This window comes from Schistocerca nitens, chromosome 3 (genome assembly GCF_023898315.1).
Source record: "Schistocerca nitens isolate TAMUIC-IGC-003100 chromosome 3, iqSchNite1.1, whole genome shotgun sequence".
Classification (NCBI taxonomy): domain Eukaryota; kingdom Metazoa; phylum Arthropoda; class Insecta; order Orthoptera; family Acrididae; genus Schistocerca; species Schistocerca nitens.
In genome coordinates this window covers 925911514-925936560 of record NC_064616.1, presented here as the reverse complement: position 1 = coordinate 925936560, position 25047 = coordinate 925911514, and the positions used below count along the sequence as shown (strand labels likewise).

The following is a 25047-nucleotide window of genomic DNA, read 5'->3' as shown; positions in this document are numbered from 1 at the left end:
ACTGTGACTTCATCATTAAACAAGCAGTCGAAATACGTATAAGTAACAACGTGATTAATAGAGACACGGAATTTCATCTCACCAAGGCATGGGAACCAGCATTGGCGGTACTAAGCATCGTCGCCTGCAGACGAACGAATCGGAGTCCGCATACTTAAACTGGGCGCCAACACTGCACGGCGAGCCTTGTTCCGTTACACATGTAACAACGGCAACTAATAAATAAAGAAGATTTGGGATCATGTTTCTGACAAATTCTCGAGCTTTCACTCGTCCCAGGATGTAGTGACGTCTGATAGTACTATTTTCAAGACGGGTACAGCCTCTGTAATTTATTATCGCGATAGAAATTAGTTTACCACGGTGTATTTCGTTTGTCAGGCATTCAAGTTTTCAATAATTTTCTTCATTGTTTCACGTGAATGCAGAGGTTTGAGGTCAATCGGCCAAGAATTTTGAAGTAAATCGGTCAAGTAGGTCTCTAAATGTTTGATAACAACGTTCCTCCTTATATTTACCGGCAAGCCACTGCAGCAACACGTCAGTAAGCACGTGAAGATTCCGAGCAACTGTCTCGTTGAAATACTGCGCCACTTCCACATTACCCGAAGCGACGGCCGTAGTAGTTCAGCGTCATCTCGCGAGAGACCAACGAAAATGCCTTTTTGCATGTGACAGCTTCGTCAGCAAATACTCTGAGAATGTTGTTAATACTATGAATCGTTTATCGACATTGAAAATACGAGCGGCACGCGGCACACACAATGTTACTTATATCTGTGTTGAACGTTCGCTGTCCAGTATGATGTACTGAGATCTGCTAGTGAAAAATGCATCAACACAAGTCAGGTATTTCATGTGCTCCTCCAGTATTTTATAGAGGGAATTTCCATGTATTTGTGTAGCTGTTAAGGTATTCCGAATTTTGAAGAGGACAGGGTCCACAGCCTTAGTGTAAGTTTTGAGACGCTTTAACATAGATCCTAGTTGTCTGAAACCAAATATATGTGGTGGTGTAAGTCTGCCCGCTGTTTCACACAGCATGTGAGCACGAGCCATGTCGCCAGCTAACACCAGCAGTCAGCTAGCAAAAAATTCAAAACTAGATCCACAGTGCACTCCGAAATGAAACGCTCGCCAAGCCATATGTAACGGACACATTCTATTGCATTTCTTTTTACGCTGTGTGAAGACTACAAGTTACAAGTTTGTTTAGAGCACTGTTATCTACAGAACATAAAACTGAATTATCTGAGGAGATACGCCATATAAGTAGTATCTTCGTTATTAATTGACAATGTGAAACAGTTTCCATCGATTTTCCGAACTGTAGGGAGACAAACACTAGCAGTTCACTTGCGTTGAACATTTCCAAGGCATTTTGTTTGAAAAAAGCAGGCTAGGTTCCAAATGAATCATGTTTACTACAGTGATAGTCGTTTAAGAGAATTTTTTTTCCTTAAGTAATTTCAGTATTTAGAACTTGGAATATCCTTAAGAATCCTACAGATCGGCCTCACGAATATTAGTCTGCAATTAAGTGCATGCGTCCTTTCATTCTTATAAACAAGTGTGACCTATGAAACTTCCTGGCAGATTAAAACTGTGTGCCGGACCGAGATTCGAACTCGGGACTTTCGCCTTTCGCGGGCAAGTGCTCTACCAACTAAGCTACCCAAGCACGACTCACGCCCCGTCCTCACAGCTTTACTTCTGCCAGTAACTCGTCTCCTACCGTCCAAACTACAGAAGCTCTCCTGCGAACCCTGCAGAACTAGCTTAGCCACAGCCTCGGGGATGTTTCCAGAACGAGATTTCCACTCTGCAGCGGAGTGTGCGCTGATACGAAACTTCTGGCAGATTAAAACTGTGTGCCGGACCGGGACTCGAACTCGGGACTTTTGCCTTTCGCGGGCAAGTGCCTTCAACTGAGCTACCCAAGCACGACTCACGCCCCGTCCTCACAGCTTTCGCAGGACAGCTTCTGTAAACTTTGGAAGGTAGGAGACGAGGTACTGGCAGAAGTAAAGCTGTGAGGAAGGGACGTGAGTCGCGCTTGGGTAGCTCAGTTGGTAGAGCACTTGCCCTCGAAAGGCAAAAGTCCCGAGTTCGAGTTTCGGTCCGGCACACAGTTTTAATCTGCCAGGAAGTTTCGTATCAGCCCACACTCCGCTGCAGAGTGAAAACCTCATTCTGGAGTGTGACCTATGCTCTTTCCGTCACACGGACTATTCGCTGCGTGAAAGATTATCGAATTCCAGAACTTTGTCCACAAATTTTTTTTCGACGCTTACTTTTGTCTTATTGTTCATGGTACCCTTCAAAATACTCTCCTCCACAATGGATACACCGCTCCCAACCAAGTTTCCGCTTCCGGAAGCAGTCTTGATACGCCTGTCTCTGGATGCAATTTCTGTGAATTTTCTTTTATCTCGTCTATCGTTGTAAATCTTCGTCCTTTCGATGGGGTTTTCAACTTTGGAATTTAAAAAAAGTCCGCAGGGGCCAAGTGTGGCGAGGGCGCAACATGTCTTTCTCATTTGTGCGATCCAAATACTCTGCACAGACTGCTAGGCGAAAGTCTTTCTGCTCTTGACTCATGAGCCGTAGGACGAACTTCTCGGAAGCACGATGCGTTCCAAGATGCTGTGTCAGGATTTCATGACGTGATCCAACGGAAATGTTACAATCTTCTGCAATCTCTCGAAGAGTCAGTCTTCCACTGGCTCCTGACATGAGCGTCGTCGGTAGACGTCGAAGGGCGTTCTGAACGAGGGTTATCTTCAACTTCCGTCCGGCCACTTTTAAACCGTGTGAACCATTCGTAACACCGAGTACAGCTTAAGCACTCATCACCTTAGGCTTCCCGCATCATTTGGCGTGGCTCTGTAAAGATATTCTTGAGTTTCACGCAAAATTTAATGCAGACGCGTTGCTCCTCTAACTATGCCATCTCGAAATTCGCAAACTGTGTGACACAACGTTCTACTCAGTACAAGACTGATCAATAACTAACAGATATATAACAATGAAACTTTCGGCAAATACACACTAAACACAGCCGTGTGCAGAGATGCCAACCGCATCTCTCTCCAACACACCACTGGCGCGAAATTATTGTGAATATTCTGGAATTTTGTGAAGATACCTCGTATTTCAGAATGATTCATTTGTGATTGTTGGCGACGTTCAAACAATGGAACGGTAATGGGTATCTATAAGTAAAGATGAACCTAAGAACTGAAACAAGGTACGCTGCCATTGTATAAGGGGTAGTCAAATCAAAATGAGACAGATGGCAATAGTAAGTAACCTGTTTCTCATTTCAAAAGTAATCGCCATAGCTGTTAATACATTTATCCCACTGTGAAACAGGACGGCCAAAGCCTTCATGGAAAAAAATTTTCGGTGGCCTACGAAACCACAATTGTATCCAGGAGTGCACCTCTTCGTCCGAAGCAAATGGAAGGCCACGAATGTGTTTCTTCAGGGCTCCAAAAATGTGGAAGTTAAATGGGAAGAGATCGGGACCGTGTGGGGGATGTGTAAGGGCTTCCCAGCGGAACTTCTAGAGCGTAGTCGAAACATCTTTGGTAACATGTGGGAGGACAACAAACACACTTTGCAAAAATTGAAGTGCGTCACCAAGTCCAAACGTCCAGGAATTTTGACGGACGGCATCATTCTGTTGCAGCATAATGCCACCCACATGTTGCCAAGGGTGTTTCTACTACACAAGTTTCGCTTTGGAGCCCTAAAAAAAGATATTCGTGGCTATCAGTTTGCTTCGGAGAGAGAGGTACATGCCTGGTTCCGTAGGCAACCGTAAACATTTTTCCATGAAGGCACGGGACATCTTGTCTAACAGTGGGATAAATGTGTTAATAGTTACGGCGATTATTTTTTAAATAATAAATAGTTCGCTAACTTTTTTCCATCTGTTCCCTATCCATTTCACTGCATCTTACATCTCTACACACTGAAGTGAAAAGAGTCAGAAATTATTGAATTCGATACTGTAACCTATAATGAATTTGAAAAATCACATAATTGGTTTAAGCACATATGCGACTGCAGTCTTTCTCGGCGTATTCACTTCGCCAGAAGATGATGGGTACGAAACTCATTGAAACGTTGCAACAAGACGACGCCACCACTCGGCTGATAACCCGAGAAGAGTTCATCAGTGGTTTAAGCACAATTGCATCACAGCACGATCATATCTTCCAAACCAGCACCATGAGAATGGTGCACTGGTCAAGACAGTGGACCCACACTCTGGAGTTAAGGATTCAGATACCCTTGAAGCTATCATGATTTATATTTTTCATGGTTTCCCCATGGGGTTCTCCTCAAATCAGTCTATTCTTGCACAGTTCAGGAGCAGTGGAGTCACGTGCGGATCCATGATGTGGTCGATTATGGAGTTATTGACCCCCTCCCACACAAAAAAACTTACTAGAAGCGTTTGTACATTGTCCAGTTACATTAATGTGACCACTCGTCAAAAGCCTGAATAACCACCTTTTGCAGCACAGACCGACATGCAGGAAGAGTCACTGAGGTTCTGGAAGACACTGACAGGGATGTGGCGCCATTCCGCCGTGGCCAGCTGCGCTACGTTTCTCGCTTGAGGATCCGTGGCGCGAATAGCGCGATCGAGGTGGTCCCACAGATTCTCCATTAGGTTTAAATCGGGAGAGTATGGTGTCTAGCAGAGCACAGTAAAGTAATCCTGGAATAAAACGAAATAATAAACAACCAGTTGCATAAAAGAAGTTTAATTTCTTTACTGGTTTCGGGCACATAGTGCCCTTCTTCAGAAGGTTATACCTACCACATTCTTTGGGAGTGTCAACAATAAGATGCATACAGCAAAATGCCATGGTCCTAAAAAATATACAGGAGCAGTGAGTAATATAATACTGAATCCATTAATACTTTAAGAACTCTTAGATGCTTACATTATTTCGTTATATAAGACTACATTTGCTGAGGACATCTACATCTACATCTACATACATACTCCGCAATCCACCATACGGTGCGTGGCGGAGGCTACCTCGTACGACAACTAGCATCTTCTCTCCCTGTTCCACTCCCAAACAGAACGAGGGAAAAATGACTGCCTATATGCCTCTGTACGAGCCCTAATCTCTCTTATCTTATCTTTGTGATCTTTCCGCGAAATGTAAGTTGCGGCAGTAAAATTGTACTGCAGTTAGCCTCAAATGCTGGTTCTCTAAATTTCCTCAGTAGCGATTCACGAAAAGAACGCCTCCTTTCCTCTAGAGACGCCCGCCCGAGTTCCTGAAGCATTTCCGTAACACTCGCGTGATGATCAAACCTACCAGCAACAAATCTAGCAGCCCGCCTCTGAATTGCTTCTATCTCCTCCCTCAATCCGACCTGATAGGGATCCCAAACGCTCGAGCAGTACTCAAGAATAGGTCGTTTTAGTGTTTTATAAGCGGTCTCCTTTACAGATGAACCACATCTTCCCAAAATTCTACCAATGAACCGAAGACGACTATCCGCCTTCCCCACAACTGCCATTACATGCTTGTCCCACTTCATGTCGCTCTGCAATGTTACGCCCAAATATTTAATTGACGTGACTGTGTCAAGCGCTACACTACTAATGGAGTATTCAAACATTATGGGCTTCTTTTTCCTATTCATCTGCATTAATTTACATTTATCTATATTTAGAGTTAGCTGCCATTCTTTACACCAATCACAAATCCTGTCCAAGTCATCTTGTATCCTCCTACAGTCACTCAACGACGACACCTTCCCGTACACCACAGCATCATCAGCAAACAGCCGCACAATGCTATCCACCCTATCCAAAAGATCATTTATGTAGATAGAAAACAACAGCGGACCTACCACACTTCCCTGGGGCACTCCAGATGATACCCTCACCTCCGATGAACACTCACCATCTAGGACAACGTACTGGGTTCTATTACTTAAAAAGTCGGATAAAATACTAAACTCAGGATGGTTCTCTCTGAACCACGCACATACAATGCGAGCTGCGTAACAAGTTGAACTGTCCTGCTGGTAGATGCCATGTTGCTGAGGGAAAACAAACAGATTGTAGCGGTGGGCATGGCCCCCAGGGATGTGTACGCACTTGTGTTCATCCATTGTGTCTTGCAGAATGACGAGAGCACCTAGGGAATGCCCTCCAGCCTGGATGCGGCGATTGTTGCAGGATGTTTGCTTTCGGATGTTACACACCGTATATGCTAACAACCATCTGGCTGATGGAGCATAAAACCTGACTCATCTGGAAAGACCGCCTGTCGTCACTCAGTGGACCTCCAGTTTCGCTATAGGCGGCTTTACTCCAGCCTCCATCGATGATGAACAGCACTCACCGTGGATGCATGAATCAGACACCTGCTGCAGAGGCCGATATGCAGCAACGTTCGCTTAACTGTCGTTGAGGAGACGCTGTTGGTATCCCATTAGTTCATCTGGACGGTCTGTTGCTTAACAGTTGCACGTCTATTCGCTCATACACATCGGCGCCAGTTTTGGATGGCGCCGTTTTGCCATGCACGGAATACTTCAGCCACGGCGGCATGCGACCGGTTTAAAAACTTAGCCGTTTCGAAATTGCTTCCACCATTGTTCCGCAAGCCAATGATCATGCCCCTTTGGACGTCAAATAAAGCACTCTGTACCCAAATTACGACTGCACCGTTTTCCGTGTCCTCGCGACATACTTTCTGTGAACTCCACTACTGCTTGTGTCACCTGCCGTCTGTGAGTGGTTATTGAAAGCTGATGTCGAACATAGGTAGTGGTCACATTAATGTGACTGGACTGTGTATTTTTGCATACGGTGCATATTAGAAATTTCATAACTAACTTCAGGAGAACAAAGTAGCATTAAAATTAAGAGTCTCGAGAATGGCAAGGAATTCTAGAATTTACATTCTACCCAGGATTCTTTCGGTTTGAAGGCCTGCTCACGCGGATAGGTTTGCGGCCTCATCGGTAACTTTCCAGCCAGGTAAAGCTGATTAGCACCAGTTGACGTACCCAATGTTTGCAATAAATGGAGTGGCCGTGCGGTTCTAGGCGCTGCAGTCTGGAGCCGAGCGAACGCTACGGTCGCAGGTTCGAATCCTGCCTCGGGCGTGGATGTGTGTCATGTCCTTAGGTTAGTTAGGTTTAATTAGTTCTAAGTTCTAGGCGACTGATGACCTCAGAAGTTAAGTCGCATAGTGCTCAGAGCCATTTGAACCATTTTTGCAATAAATCTGGCAGTTCGTCACTTCACAGTTAGACTCAGCAAACCACAGGAAGCTGAGTAAGGGTCGACAGGCAGACAAAACGGAAGACACTTTACTACTATTCATGTAGCCATGGCTTGCAGACCAGTGTTTACAATCTTAGTGCTTCGTGAAGTACTAATAGTAGTATATGCATATTTCGATTTTATATTGAGTAAATGATGAAGTTTCAGGTGTTTGTTTCTATTAACTTCTTGAATGAATTATGCGATACATGTGTCCCTCATATTTTTTAATGTACCGGTAAGATTTTGAAAGGTTATTTTTTGATGTTATCAGTATGATGCAAAAATGAACTATTCACTGATTTAAATACTTTGTTCTTATTAGTGGAGAGTGTTGTAACTTGGGAACATTTCAAGAGTTTCTTCTTCACTCAGCTCTGCAATAGAATTTTGTAGCATTCCCCGCTATTTCCTCTCTTACTTTACGTTAATGTCCATTGGGACTTTTCACGGTCGATTCAAAGAAAACACATCGGTTGACAAGGAGAGAAAAAAAAACTGATTTCCAAAACCTAATCAGCAATGTACCACAAACGAACTGTTACCCTACCAATGATGCGTGACTATTGAACTGTAGACCTACCTGCTGGTTCCGCGTGTTCGATGTCCAGCCGCACATCCTCGACTTCTTAACCTTAACTGATCTTACCTGCAGCAGAGCTGCCAGTACGCTACGCCCCCCCCCCCCCCCCCCCCCCATTTGGACTCTGATACTGTATGCTTCTAAGGTAACAACATTTTGGGAGAGATTAGTACTCCCGTAAATGAATAGCAGACAAAGCTGGTAAAATATTAGTATATTGTTGAGGCGCAGTGTCCTCCAACTTCGTCGTTACCAAGTTACAAATTGCTTTTATCAAGATTCTCGGAGATCAAGCGACCGTAAGTCCTTCCTCTCGAGACGACACTACCGATATAAATGAAAAAGTTACTCGCGTCAGAAGCTAAAGTCTAAGCTGCCATAGCTCTGCTACACTATGTGACATATGATTTATGCACTTTGTCACGCGGGACTTCAAATTAGAACGCCAGGATAGCTTAGAATATTGCTGGCAGTTAGTAATCCGAAAGCCTCCAAGAGACAAAAATAAACTAACACCGCCGTCGCAACAAAGTGATCATCAGCGACGATGACAATAAAATGTCGTGTGGCAAGGACGTGCTGGCAGGTAGACCCGATCGCTTGGTGCAAGTCTTTTATGGTGACGCCACTTCGGCGTCTCTGTCTCATTTTCATTCTTTTTCCTGTTTTACCTACAAGAAATGATACAAAAGTATTTTGATTGGGTTTCTATCCTTGTAGCACCTAATTGCTTTTCTGTGCATTTATCTGCAGCATAGCTATTCTTTACATATGATTCATTTCTTACATGCTTACTTCAAACTAATGCTACCTATTCCCAGTTGACATTTTCACACATACCATTTAATCATGGATGCAGTGAATGGTATTGTATTTCCACAGGTAACTGAACTGCTTTGCACCAACAAAACCACTCTACCCAAAAGGGAATATATTGTATATTGTTTTACATAATGTGCTATGTTCTGCAGGTCTTAAATGATCTGTCAGTGAGCTGTCTTATCAGTGTCACAAGGCTGTCTTATCAGTACAATGTATTTCAACAAACTTCAAATTCTGTGGAAGGATGGTGTTGCCACTAGTTATAGCCACATTTAATGTGCAAGTGTTGTTATATAAATGTAAAAAATTGACAGTTTCACCAAATAAAAAAAGCATACTATCTTCTTCATAATTTATATCCTCTTACCTGAATAAATACTGAAATTCTAGATTCTGTATATTTTGTTTTAAACAGAGAAGAGTTGGAAAACTTGACCGTTGCTGATTTGTTCATCCCTGCGACAAACGGTTCAGACACTTACAATGGATCAGTTATGGAAAATACAAGTGAAAGACATGGCTGCTATGTTCTCACACAAGATACTGATGTTTGGGGACAGTTGGTGCATGGAATTCGATACATAGACATTGATGTTCGTGACCACCCTGGCAACAAGACAACTACCTATGCTCCTGCAACACAAGATGATGATGGGTATGTACAGTAATATAAACAAACTAATTAATTAGCTTGATTAATTAAATGCATTTCAGATGCCTGTAGTAAAGGACTTTGAAAAAGCATATGTCATGAAATAAGACTTGTTTGAGTAATAAATTTTACATTCTTTTGTGGATTAGGATTTATTCATTTCATGATGTACACTTGAAAACCATTTGGTTCATGTAAATGAACAATATCACAAATTTATGTTATATTTGTAATAATAAATAATAATATGACACAAAAATGAGATTTCTGTGAATAATCATGTAGACCTATATATCCTTAGATAATTAACAAGATTTATCTAGTTTAAATTGTCAGTTCATCTTATGTGAGTTCATTCACTGAGTATTAAAATTCCTGCATCGGTGCCTCGTGTAACTTTATTTTCAGTGGGCGTAACTTCATGTGCATTAAAACATTCTCTTCTAATTAATTATTAATCATCCTTCTCATACACTGTGGAACTGAGCGTCTCTCCTGCAAAGTCTTCCACTGAAGTTTATCTATCATCTCCGTAATGCTTTCGCAATTACTAAATGATCCTGTAACGAAGCGTGCTGCTCTCCAATGGATCTTCTATCAACCCTATCTGGTACGGATCCCACACTGGTGAGCAATATTCAAGCAGTGGGCGACAAGTGTACTGTAACCTACTTCCTTTGTTTTCGGATTGCATTTCCTTAGAATTCTTCCAATGAATCTGTCTGGCATCTGCTTTACCGACAATCAACTTTATATGATCATTCCATTTTAAATCACTCCTAATGCCTACTCCCAGATAATTTATGGAATTAACTGCTTCCAGTTGCTGACCAGCTACATTGTATCTAAATAATAAAGGATCTTTCTTTCTACGTATTTGCAGCACATTACACTTGTCTACATTGAGATTCAGTTGCCATTCCCTGCACCATGTGTCAATTCGTTGCAGATCCTCCTGCATTTCAGTACAATTTTCCATTGTTACAAACTCTCGATATACCACAGTATCATCGGCAAAGAGCCTCAGTGAACTTCCGATGTTATCCACAAGGTCATTTATGTATATTTTGAATAGCAACGGTCCTACGACACTCCGCTGCGGCACACCTGAAATGACTCTTACTTCGGAAGACTTCTCTCCATTAAGAATGACATGCTGCGTTCTGTTATCTAGGAACTCTTCAATCCAATCACACAATTGGTCTGATAGTCCATATGCTCTTACTTTTTTCATTAAATGACTGTGGGGAACTGTATCGAATGCCTTGCAGAAGTCAAGAAACATGGCATCTACCTGGGAACCTGTGTCTATGGCCCTCTGAGTCTCGTGGACGAATAGCGCGAGCTGGGTTTCACACGACCGTCTTTTTTGAAACCCATGCTGATTCCTACAGAGTATATTTCTAGTCTCCAGAAAAGTCATTATACTTGAACATAATACGTGTTCCAAAATTCTACAATTAATCGACGTTAAAGATATAGGTCTATCGTTCTGCACATCTGTTTGACATCCCTTCTTGAAAACAAGGATGACCTGTGCCCTTTTCCAATCCTTTGGAACGCTACGCTCTTCTAGAGACCTACAGTACACTGCTGTAAGAAGGGGGGCAAGTTCCTTTGCGTACTCTGTGTAAAATCGAACTGGTATTCAATCAGGTCCAGCTGCCTTTCCTCTTTTGAGCGATTTTAATTGGTTCTCTATCCCTCTGTCATCTATTGCGATATCTACCATTTTGTCATCTTTGTGACAATCTACAGATGGAACTACAGTGCAGTCTTCCTCTGTGAAACAGCTTTGGAAAAAGACATTTAGTATTTCGGCCTTTAGTCTGTCATCCTCTGTTTCAGTACCATTTTGGTCACAGAGTGTCTGGACATTTTGTTTTGATCCACCTAGCGCTTTGACATAAGACCAAGGAAATATGTGATGGAGAAATTGTGGCGAATGTTACACCACTTCTACAGCCAATGGACCACTGCAAACGTTAAAACTTATTTACAGAAAACAATTTTTAGAATGCTGATCCAAGGTGATAGCAGTCCTTTTGTGGACAAAATAAAAAAGACCAATGTGAAGTATGTTGTTTATTGTGCCACTGAGGCATGGCAGAATGTTTCAGAAAATCGTGGAGAAAACTGTGGACATCTCTTGAATTGCAAATAACCTAGTTGAAAATGAAGAGGAAAATCTACTACAAATGATACAGGCAATCCCTGGATGTGAAGAAGCTAGTGAAGGAGACGTAGATGAGTGGATGGCAGCAGATGGGGTATGTGTGGAGAACCTTACTGTCACTGATTTAGATGCTGCTGTGACTCAAGACCAGGAAGAAGTGGACTGCTGTGACGGAAGTGACAATGAGCCTGAAAGTGACAAAGGTTAGCTGGTGCCACACAGTGAGGCAGCAGAAGCCCTTGACCTCACGCTATGTTATTTGGACCAACAGCCCACTGCTACACCTGCTGATTTGATGTTTATGAGACGATTGCACAACCATGCCTCATATAACATATTCATTATGCCATAAAACAATGACTGAGTTTTTGTCATCTAAAAAGTAGGGATAAAATGTCCACTGTATTTTAGTAAGTTTGACAGCTTTTCTTTATTAGTTATGCATTGTTTAAACTAATGTTTTCTTGCCAATTTTTCTAATAAAAGTTTACTATACTGTGTAAATTAAAGTAGTGTGTATGTACAGCAGTTTACCATACAGTTTTCCATACTTAGACTAACATTTTTCATGTTCGGATTAACCGAAAGTTCAGATTACTGGGGTTCAGATTACCGGGACTCTGCTGTACTCAATTTTTTTCTGCAACTTCAGTAGTGTCCTATCTTCCTCAAAAAGCATTACAGTATCTAATTACAGATTCAAAAGAGATTTCCTTGTGTTCATGTCAGTTACAGTTGAAAATATTCACACTGCAAATACAAAGCTGCTTAGTTTGTTTTCTAGGTAATCAGAGTAGTATGTAAACTTAAATGTTTGAGTAAATTGAATCCTAAGAATATGACTGAGTCAATAAATTCTCTACATTGGTTGCTGTAAATATCTTACTCTGGTCGAACTTTGACTGTTCGGTTCTGACATACATCACTGGGGATTTAGATATGTTCAGATTCAACCCATTTAGCCAAATCAAGTTTCAAATCTACTGAGAATACCGATCACTGGATAGGAATTTTTTCTGCATCCAGATTTTCAACTAACACAGAAGTAATGTTCACAAACAAAGCTGACCGGGAAATAACAGTTACCAGTAAATCTTGAGCTTATCCCATTGAAAATAATTACCCTTCATTTTCTGTTCGATAAGTAGGGTTTAAATCCTTATGCCATGTTTGCCAAGTCCATAAACAAAAAAGACGCAGTTGAAAGGATCAGAAGTGTTTGTGAGGTCACAGAAGAGTCCTTCAACCTCATTGTGTTCTCTAATAATCTGTTTATTTTCTCAGCAAAACTACATACTGCATCTGTGATGCTTTTGTCCTGTTCAAAAACAAACTGATTGCTTAGGATAAAAACATATTTTACAATATAATTTATGATCTCAGCAAGAGCTGCTTCCTCATTCATCTATTCATTCATCATATTCTGTAGATCCCATGAAGAAAGAGATCCTATAGTGATGCAGAATGAGTCAAGATGCACAAATTTGAGACAAACACATAAGAGACAAACACATTGTAGATACTTAGTCTTCACACTGTATTAACAATAAGCTCTTGTTACATTGCTTAATGCAATTCATGCCTCTGTCATCTAAATATAATCAAGTAAATTAGTAAAAAAGCTGCTACTCTGAAAACAGCTGTTCCCTCCTCAGTTTTATTATATAGGTGCTGTTTATGCACTATTAGTATCCTAATATTCACATGATGACAAAGGTTTTTATCAGGGAACAGATTTTTATGTCAATAAATACTGAGTCATTTATACACTGAAGAGCCAAGGAAACTGGTATACCTGCCTAATATCGTGTAGGCCCCCTGCGAGCATGCGGAGACACCGCAACACGATACGGCATGGACCTGAGTAATGACTGAAGTAGTGCTGGATGAAACTAACACCATGAAACCTACAGGGCTGTCCATAAATCCATAAGAGTACGAGGGGTTGGAGATCTCTTCTGAACAGCACGCTGCAAGGCATCCCAGATATGCTCAATAATGTTCATGTCTGTAGAGTTTGGTGGCCAGTGGAAATGTTTGAGCTAAGAAGAGTGTTCCTCAAGCTACTATCTATCAATTCCGGATGTTTGGGGTGTCTCATTGTCCTGCTGGAATTGCCCAAGTCAATTGGAATGCACAATGGACATGAATGGGTGCAGGTGATCAGACAGGATGCTTATGTATGTGTCACCTGTCAGAGTCATATCTAGACGTATCAGGGGTCCCATATCACTCCAACTGCACGCACCCCACACCATTACAGAACTTCCAACAGCTTGACCATGCCCCCACTAACATGCAGGGTCCATGAATTCATGAGGTTGTCTCCATACTTGTACACATCCATCTGCTCAATACAATTTGAAACAAGACTCATCCAACCAGGCAACACGTTTCTAGTCATCAACAGTCCAAAGTCAGTGTTGACAGACCCAGGCTAGATGTAAAGCCTTGTGTCATACAGTCATCAAGAGTACACGAGTGGGCCTTCAGCTCCAAAAGCCTATATCAATGATGTTTTGTTGAATGGTTCCCACACTGACACTTATTGATGGTGCAGCATTGAAATCTGCAGCAATTTGTGGAAGGGTTGCACTTCTGTCACATTGAATGATTCTCTTCGGTTGTCGTTGGTCCCATTCTTGCAGGATATTTTTCCAACCACAGCAGTGTCAGAGATTTGATGTTTTATCAGATTCCTGATAGTTACAGTACACTTGTGAAATTGTTGTACAGGAAAATTCCCACTTCATTGCTACTTCGGAGATGCTGTGCCCCGTCTCTCATGCTCCAACTATAAAACCATGTTCAAACTCACTTAAATCTTTATAACCTGCCATCATAGAAGCAGTAACTGATCTAACAATCGCCTCAGACATTTTTGTCTTATATAGGTGTTGCCGGCCGTAGTGCCATGTTCTGCCTGTTTGCATATCTGTGTATTTGAATATGCTTGTCTATATCAGGTTCTACGGCACTTCTGCGTATTGCACTATTACTTGTCATACATCTTAATAACAAACACAGCTACATCCCACATAGTTAACAGAAATTTTCAGTCTGAACATTCAGATAATTTGTAAGAAGAGTGTCAGAGGTATTTCTTTAAAGAGTCTTTTGATGTGGTAGGGATTTCCTGTTTCTTTCTTAATGTTAAGCAGGAGTTGTTGAACATCTTACCACCAGAGTACATAATTCCATTATGAAACCTGTAGAAGTAGGTAAGTCTACATGTAAATAGTTTTTGCGTCTTGTATTGTGGCTGTGTACGTCACAGTTCAGTTGAAAATGGTTTTCCATTATCAGCAACAAAAACCATTAAGGAGAAAATGTATTGGGAACTAAGTGTAAGAATTCCAAGATCCTTAAAAAGGCTTCTACAAGATGTATGATTATCTACTGTACACAATATTCTTGCAGTTTACTTCTGCCGAACAAACACTTCATTTATACTAAATGTACTGCCATAGAACATAATTCCATGAGACAGGGATTGAAAATATGCCAAATAAGCCAACACTCTTGACTCTAGGTCAGCACAATGGAAAATATTTCTATGGACATAACACACTGAACTGAGCTTGTTGATTAGTTTTTCCATGTGTTGATGCTGTTTTAATTTGTTATCCAGCTGAACCCCAAGGAATTTGATACACTGTGCTTCATTCAGTGTATGACCATTATTACTTCTGGTGATGAAAGCTCTTTATTGCTTATATGAAATTGGATAATATGAGTCTTTGTAAGATTAAGCTGTTAGCGGTGAACCACTAGTAGCACTTCTCAACTACCACCTGATCTGTGCCTGCAGAAGTTTGCAACCAGCAAACTTTACAGTTCTAAAACTGTCCTTTAAACTCATGCGAAGACTATTTATGTAGAGTATAAATGACAGTTGACTGAGTACTGATCTGTGGGGCTCCAGGTATTATGTTCCCCCATTCTGAGGTTATTTTTGTGGCTGGGAAACAGTCTGTTTTCATATTAATGGGAGAACTTGCACAGAATGATAATTTCACATTACCTTTCTTGACCCCTTGTTGAAAGGTGGTTTAACTTTGCCATATTTCAATACCTCTGGTCAACAGCTCTCTTCAGAATATTGTTTATGTAAATGAGCTAGTAGGCATGCAGCTATGTCGTATGCTACTTTAATAACATTAGTGAGTTTTACATGCCTATCTACAGAGATTTTGCTTTTAATGGTAAAACTGCATTTTCTCATCCTTCTTTGAACTTCTGGAAATTTCATAACATGCTCAGAACTCTAATCAAGGGTGAAGTCATTTACTTTGTTCTGATTGCTTGCTTCATTGACCTCATACTTTGTTACATTTTTAACAAATTCATTCAATAACTCTGTTATTTGTTTCCTTCAATCTTAATTTTGCATGAGGTAATCTATAAAACTGTTATTTGTCCACAACTTATTTAATTAAGATTTAATTTATGTTTTCTTTTTCAGATTTTGTGCTGTAATGAACGCATTCATACATCAAACTTTTACATAAATCATTTTCTCCTTTTCAAAGATATAGTGTTCCTGCCTACATTTCATAAGAAAGACTGACACCAGCCGCAATCAACATTGAAATAATTCAGTGGTGAAAGTTGAAAATTTGTACTGGACTGGGACTTGAACTTAGATCTCCCACTTAATGCAAACAGTTGCCTTAACCATTTCAGCCATCGGGACATGCTTTCTGTCCAACTCAAATTCTCATATTGTCACATGCTAGTAGCATCTAACATCCAGTCACCTATTTGCTTGTAGCAAGAAATGGGACATTTTGGTTTAACTCCCAGTCTGGTACAAATTTTCCACTTTCATCATCGAATTATTGTGATTCCTGATTGCAGCTGATGTTGGTCTTTCCTTCAAAATTTGATATTTACAACCACTGTATCAACCAATAATGTGGTGTCTGTTATGTCGCACATGTCCAACACAACAGATGCCATAAATATACGTATATAGTATTTTCTAAGTAATTGTAATTGTGATCTTTGAAAGAATTTTGTACCTAGCATTCAACAAGCTCATGCCTCTGTAGTAGTCTGCAATTGATTATTTCTTTTCTTGAAGACTGATTTTTTTCCCTTTCTCATTCTTTATAAAAACTGTCCAGCACATTTTAAGTCCTATACCCATCTGTCACAGTAGACCAACCTTCTGTGACTGTGAGTCACTCCATAATATATATGTGGCACGATTTTATATGCTAAATGTGTTACTTATAGTTGTGGGAAGTTAATACACAGTAGCAAATATTATCTTGATATCTTAACTTACTCTTTACAGTCCAATTTTCCAATACCATAATGCTCACTCACATAACACTATTGTAGGGCAACATGCTCTACAGTGTATCAACATGTTGTCTTGGCTGGTTCAATCACATGACCTGTCTCCAATTGAGCACGTATAGGAAACCATCGGATGAAAACTTCAGTACCATCCATAACTAACACTAACTATCCCATGTTGGCCAACTAAGTGCCACAGACATATAACTCCATTGCACAATCTGACTTTCGACACCTGTGCACTAAAATGCGTGCACATTCTGGTGGTTATGTCAGTTATCAATGTATCAGCATTTAATATTTTCAATGGCTTTTCTCACCCTTGTATGTTGATGGGGGGGAAATCACAACACCAATAAATAATTAATGTAGAGTAATAGAATTTCAGGAGTACATTTATCTAGGAAACATATATAAGTGATTTAAGTGATTAACATTGCAAAATTACAGGTTGATGTAAGTGTGAGGAAAGCCATTGCAGAAGTGAAATGCTGGTATGCTAATAATCAGTGTAACTGCCATAATGCTAAATGTAAGCATGCAAATGTGCATGCATTGTTTTGTACAAGTGCAGGATGCCAGTTTGTGGGATGGAGTTCCACACTTGTTGCACTTGGTCAGTCAATGCAGGAGTATATTACAAATTTCTTTAATTTACCAGCACTGAGGAAATCTAGCAACAAATGAATGCCTACTAGGATAAACTTTTGAAAACATTCCAAGTATCATTTTAGTGATAGTTCCTGGCTGTAAATTTGGTTTTACTTTTTGTGACTTCAAAACTGTATGTTTTGGCTATTTCATCTACATTTACATAGATACTCTGCAATTCACACTTAAGCATCTGGCAGAGGGTTTATTTAACCACTTTCAGATTATTTCTTTACCATTTGACTTTCGAGCAGCAAATGAGAAATATGAACATTTAAATCATTCCATATGAGCTCTGATTTCTGTTGTTTTATTATGGTGATAATTTTTTCTGTGTATGGTGATATCAAAATACTTTTGCATTCATAGAAGAAAGTTAGTGACAGAAATTGTATGAAAATTTCTGGCCACAACAAAAAACGCCTTTGTTTTTGCAATTTCCACCCCGACTTGGGTATCACATCATGACACTTTCCCCACTATTTCATGATAATACAAAATGAGATGCCCTCCCATGGACATTTTGGATGTCCTCCATCAATCATATCTGGTAAGGATCCCATACCACACAGCAGCTTGAAGTAACTGATTTGTAATAGTTCATTGTGATTGGCTTACATCCTGCAGCATTGAAATTTATGTCGTATCGAAAAACTAAAATAGTGGCTATTAAGATGCAGTTTGAAACAGTGAAAAATTAAAATGAGAACAAATATACATGTAGTGTATTCAGTAATCTATAGATGCACTAATATATTAATTTAATAATACATATCATTCTTACTGTAATAAAAAATATCCATAACAAGCCAACCTCAGGTGAAGAATAGTGCAAAGAAGAAATTAGGTTGGACTGCAAACTGAATCAGTGAAAGAGCTAAGAGCACAATGAGTGGGATGCTTCCCGAGTCACCTTGGAATCTGCTCTGTGTGGAGTCAGGAGTGACAGACAAGCAGAGAGGGGCTGACAGGGGGCTAGCTCACTCCCTCACCCCATTGGTGCGGAGTCAAGAGCAGCTGAGGCATGGCGAATGGAGATCATTAGTTCTTGTGAGTCAGTTGCTTGTTGCTTTCTCACACCCAGGTGAGCTGCACAGTGCTTCTTGTAAGATGTTTATCTGATCAAGAGCAGAAATAAAAGGAATATAAATAAAAAGAAATAACAATGTTTTTGCTGTGTTAACATAACATTCTGAAGAACTGAGGGTTCTTCACTTTCTATTGTTTTTGTGGTTGGTGAAAGCTGTTCACAACAATAAGGTATGCAAACGAAAAAAATACACATCATGTAAAGTGTATTTTTCTGCAGTTTGAGAGACTTTCTTACTATAATGATCTATGTCTACACCACGGTGATTAATTCAGCATATTGCCTGAGAAACAGTTGCAGTGGCCTGCCCTGCAATCTTTGTTCAGCTCACTTATGTTGTTGGAGAGACATTTGGGGTCTGAAGAGCTACTGCCGCTTTTTTTGATTCACTGATCACTCACTCCATAGAAGAATCTAACTCTTTCTATCAGTTCATAAGCAAATCTCTCATCTCTAGTCCCTGAAACTGAATAACCATATTGCAGCAGTCTTTATGAATGAGTGGGCAAACAACACCAATATTTTCCCTGACAAGTTTTAAATTTGCTGCTATTGGTCTGTGATCCTACTGTTTCAGGTTTTGACAGCAGTAAATTGCCCTAACTGAAATTTAATTTCAGATGTTGTCTAATGTACATTAAGTTTTGTGTGAGAGATCATTGCACCTTGAGACATGTTCTTAGATGTCATTGGCATAAGGATATGCAAAATGTGAACTTTTGTACTGGGTGTGATCAGTGCCTGTGAATGGTGGGAGGCTCAGCCTTCTAGATTTTACCTACCCTAACCTTCACAAAGCACACTGCATTATGTTCCTGAAACTGACTGGGATAAATGACAGAATGTTTTCCATTTTCTTTGAAGATTAGATCAGAAACATAACACAAAATATCTTGCAAAAGTGCTGCAATTTTAGAAAAGTTCTATTAGTGGTAGAGGGCTGGAATGAGTGGAAATTCCACTTGACTGAGGCTAAGGAAATATCAGTTCATAGTCACACTTCTTATTGTCTAAATGCTGAACATTTTCACAGGGTGATATTGGGCCAGTTGTAGACCCTCTTCTGAAACAGGCAGGATTTTCTAACAACCTCAGAAATACAGAATGGTGGTGATATTTTTGGTGTTTACCAGTGGTAGAGTTCAACAAGTATTGTTATCCATAGTGATCAGCAGAATTATTTATTATCTGCAGAATATTACTATGAAAATGCAATTATGTCTTCTTTTACAAGCACAGAGCTTTATTAGCTTTTCAGATTTTGATACATAATTATTTTAATCTAATGTATAAAACTATGGCTTTTCAGTTGCAGACTTGCACTAGATAGTGAAGCTGATAGTCTGATGCTGTTTGAAGAAACACACTTGGCAATGTTTGTTCAAATAAATCACACTATGACACAGGAAACTGAAGTGTTTGATTTTGCATGTCTATTTTACTCTCACACTTTTGAATTCATGATCAAAGGTTTTCCTGTGCTTTTGAGTCTATTTCAGGGAACAGTTCCAACATAAAGTAGTAACTGTAAACTCTGTATTCCTTCCAATCCAGGAGATAATCTGAGACCAATCGTATTATCATCAGCAAGTTGTTTAACATTTTCTCATGGGTCTAAACTAGACTGGTGACAACTAAAACCTATTTCATGAGTGCTGGTGTGCAATAGTTTTATCATGGCCAATTTTTCTTTAAATGCTAGTGCCAGAGTTATGTCATGTACCTGAATCATTTGTATTTCAAATCATCTGGATCATGTGATTGATGGCTAAGTACATTTTTTTTACAGCATGGAGGAAAGGGACCTTTCATGGCATGCCAACGATACTGTAACTCACAGTGAATGGCAAACTGTTCAACGTCTGTGTTTTCTTACATTGATTTATTATTCTGCATTTGTTGCTTTGTAGTGATTTTGCTATTAGCTATCAGTGTATCATTCACAGGTTCACTTCACAGTTAAATATAATTGTTTGATTTAAAAGAAATATATGTATGTTTACTAACTGAGGAGCCAAACTGCTTATTTAATTAAATCTTATATTGATGACTGCAAGGTATATTTTGCTGCCCAAATTTCTGAAACCAATTATAAGCAAATACAAATATATGAAGCAGAAGTAAAACAATTATAACTACTTTTCATTCAATAGACATCACTCTAAGCAAAGTTATAAAGTGGAAGTGCAGAGTAAAACAAGTTTAGGGCTACATTATTTGCCTCCAGTCAAATACCAATAAATTCTTTCACTTTTCATCAACATTAGTATTACAACAAGCAGATTGTCACACTCTTCATTTCAGTTGGGAGTATAGGCTCATTGCAGTGTTTCTTCCCCACAAACATACTGGAACTCTATTAAATAATGAAGTTAGACAGAATGAGATAGCAGATATTTCATTTCCCTATGTTCAAACTACCACTGAAAATAAGTTTACATTATTTGGTGGGGAGGTCACAAAAACCATGAAGAAATACTGTACTTCGAGAATAGTTGTACTAGCCAACAAATTTTTCTGTAAAGGTAGATATTTTACAAATCTTGTCTTCAGTAAAACACCTATATTTGTTTTTCAGATATAGGCAAATAGTTAATGTTGATGCTGTGAGAGATATATTAGAAGAAATTAAAGCTTATCTGAAGAAGGCACATTCTGAGATAATTGTCCTTGATATACATGACTTTGAAGGGCCGGCTGGCAATCGCTGCCTGCTTCTTTCAATGGTATATTCAGTATTTGGCCACATTATATCGCCAATCAACGGCGTAAGCTACAATTCAACTCTAGCTGAAGTTTGGAAAACTGGAGTGAAATTGATTGTGACATACAACAATCCTGAGACTATCGAGGGTAAGAAAACATTATTACTTCTTCTGGGTGGAATTGTCCATAATATTTAACTGTACAGCATGATACAATTACATAAATTATAATACCGAAAAAGAACACAAAACTTCTTTGACTCATCTACACTAACAGGACACTATACTCAAATCTTTGTTTATAAATACCTTCACCAAATTATTTACATACAGTAATTGAGTAAAGCCCTATGGACATCCATTTTTCTTCATCCCCATGATGATCAAGTATATAAGTAATTTTGAATGGAACATCCTTTGGCCAATATTAAAGCATTTAATTTTCACGGTGTACTTTTTCTTTGGAAGTAATACTGTAAAGGAAAATTTGTGTCCATAGTCCACAAAATACACTTGATGCAGGAACATTATTATACAAATATAGAAAACATATTCCTAAATTGATACCACAGCATCATAAATATCTGTCTTCATTTTGCTATGCAGCAGAATTCATAGTCTGAGTGCAACAAAATATCACTGCCACCTTAAAACACTCAGGTAAATACCATTCTCTACACACACACACACACACACACACACACACACACACACACACACATACACACATACACACAGGCGCGCACGCACTCACTCACTCACACACACACACACACACACACACACACACACACACACACACACACACACACACACACACACACACACACCAGTGTATGAAGATATTTGGTGATACCACATATATACATCATGTATTGTTCTGTTATTTACGTCACTGCACATAATAGATTCTATCAACAGACTTTACATAATCTTTCACTAAACTTTCTGCCATCCCTGCTCCCCATATCCACCCATTCATTCATTCACCCTGTTCCGTAGATCTCATCAGGAAGAAGAACCTTGAGAAATGTGGAATGGGTCAGGTTATACATCAATGAAAACATGGAAATCATAAATAATAAATATACATCTACATCTAGACACATACACTCAGGAGGACACCACACAGTGCATGGAAAAGGGTATTTTGTACAACTACTAGTCATTCCATTTCCTGTTACACTTGAATATGGAGTGAAGGAAAACCTGCTGTCTATACACCGCTTTGTGAGTCCTTATGGTTCTTTCATAAAATGTACATCAATGGTAGTAGAATCATTCAGATGTCAGCTGCAAAGGGTGGTTCTCTAACTTTTCTCAGAAATGTTTCACAAAAAGAATGTCATTATCTCCCCTGGGATTCCTATTTGAGTTCACAAGGTGTCTCCATAATACTCACATGTTGATTACACATACCAGTAACAAATTTGGCAGCATGCCTCTGAATTGCTTTGATGTCTTTCTATAATCTGATCTTGTGGGGATCCCAAACACTCAAACAACTCATAAGATTGTGTCACACTAGAGTTCTATACACAATTTCCTTTATAAGTGAGCTGAACTTTCCTAGAACTCTCCCAATAAAGTGAAGTCTAACATGTGCCTTCTCTAATACCAATCTTACGTGCTCATTCCTTTGCATGTAGCTTTGCAACATTCAGCTTAGATACTTAATCAACACGACTATATCAAGTAGCACATCACTAACATTGGGATATATGTGTGTGTGTGTGTGTGTGTGTGTGTGTGTGTGTGTGTACGAGTGTATACCTGTCCTTTTTTCCCCCTATTATGTTATGATGATACATTACTCTTGGTAGATGATTTAAGTTACTAACAATATACTCAATACACTTAGTAGACAGAACAGAACTGTAAAATCTACTGTTGAATAAAAAACAGACACCTGTAAATCAACAAAGAACACAAGAGCCCACAGAAAAACAGCAACAACACACACCGTCATACACAGCAATCTAGTTAACACAACCAGTAATATACTACTGTATAAATATGCATATCACAATGCACTCAGTACGATCAAGCAAACAGCTTCAGTAAATGGTTGTGATGACATAGTTACTGGCAATCTCACACAGAAAAAAACAACTAATAAACCAACAGCTATAAAGAAAATGAAAAAGAAACATTGCTTGCATGCCATTTACAAGCAAACTTTCCTACATAATAGCAAATATTTTCAAAAAAAAAAAAAAAAAAAAAACTGGCATTACTTTCGCAACATATGACAAACTGCAACACACATGTAAGACAAAACCTCATAGACAGATAAATACATACAAGTAGGCATTTACAAACAGTGGGTAATATGTGCAAAGCCTCCATGTAGGCCAAATTGGTTAACACTAAAAAATCGATGAACACAAAAGTGCTGGCACAGAAACAATTAGCAATAATTACCCACATTAAGGACACTGAGCAGTCATTTCACAATCTTTTGAATGATCTTCATGTATTACCTAAAATGGACAAGGGATATAAAATGGACTTGCATTCACTACTAGAAAGTTTCATTTATGGCATAGTACATAGTAACAGGCTGCTAAATGATAATCTGGAAAGTAATAACAAAATTTCTTTGACATTTCTCATTCTGAATGTTTGTTTTATTAATATAAAGAATTACCAGTAAGTGAAAAAATTTAGTCTCTTAATATTATTGGATGACCGTGAAGCATCAGACAGTCATATTATTCAGTATGTGCCATGAGACAAATATTTTTATGTAAAAATATTGTATTATCATTGTTGTAGTACCTTAGCAGTTTAAATAATGTCTGTGTTACCATTTATGAGTCTTTGATTGTAAACATCTGAATGAGAAATTTCTAAGTGATGATTGTGTGTTTATTACAGGGCTCCGTGTACCACCCATATAAATTGCCTGCAGAAATGTAAGTAAATACATGCATGAAATGGCTGAATTGCACCACTCATTTAAGTTATACACTAAAAAACATCATTCTGTTCAGGGTTAAATTTGGGTACACATCCTCAGTGGCACACCCAGCAAATAATCCTCACCACACTTCAGATTACTGTACAGTCAACAAAAAGAAAACTGTTTGCATGGAAAATTGCTAAGTCCCACATGAGGCATTCTCAGCATGTACAGCCTCCTCACAAATTGTGGCTGCACTTTCTCCCTGTTAATGCCCATGTTAGGTTATAGTGGCAATGTATCATCATACCAGTGATATGTGTTATAGATAGCACTGGAAATTAAATAATAGAATTTAGAATTTAACAGTGAGTGCAGAATATGTGGTGATTTGGCCAGAAGTGTTATATTCAGTCTTAAGGTGTTAGCATCACTTTGCATGTAGTTCATAGTCAAAATGCCTGGCCATCACTTGCTGAAAAAGAGTTCAGTTCTTCTTCCATCTGGTCAATATTTTTATGTCCCTTTTGTGATAGGTGCCAATTGCCTTTCTGTGGCAGCTTCTCTTTATTTTGAGGACTATAACATTGGAGAATATTATTTCTAGTCCTTAAGAAAACTATTGTAGTATTAGCTAACAAGAAGTGTATCACAAAACTCACAAAATTTCAAGCAAAATTCATCCAAGCTATTTATAGGAGTAAAAGAATTTTATTACTCTGAGTAGTAAGTGATTTTAAATCAATCAAACTTTTAGCAAAATTTTTTGTTTTACGAAAATTGCATTTCAAATGTAAGAGAGAGTAACTGATTCAATAATTATTCAGTTCTTTGGCAT

At 39.1% G+C, this 25047-nt stretch overlaps 1 protein-coding gene across 1 annotated transcript in view; it reads left to right on the top strand.

Annotated features, from left to right (window-relative positions):
• The window catches only part of LOC126248997 (uncharacterized), a 98609-nt gene that overhangs the window by 43868 nt on the left and 29694 nt on the right, over window positions 1-25047 (top strand). Inside the window, exons 4-6 of the mRNA XM_049950575.1 lie at window positions 9139-9378; window positions 21178-21452; window positions 24185-24222. Of these exons, the coding sequence (XP_049806532.1) occupies window positions 9139-9378; window positions 21178-21452; window positions 24185-24207 (538 nt within the window). The 3' untranslated portion in view covers window positions 24208-24222. The remainder of the gene's footprint in view (window positions 1-9138; window positions 9379-21177; window positions 21453-24184; window positions 24223-25047) is intronic.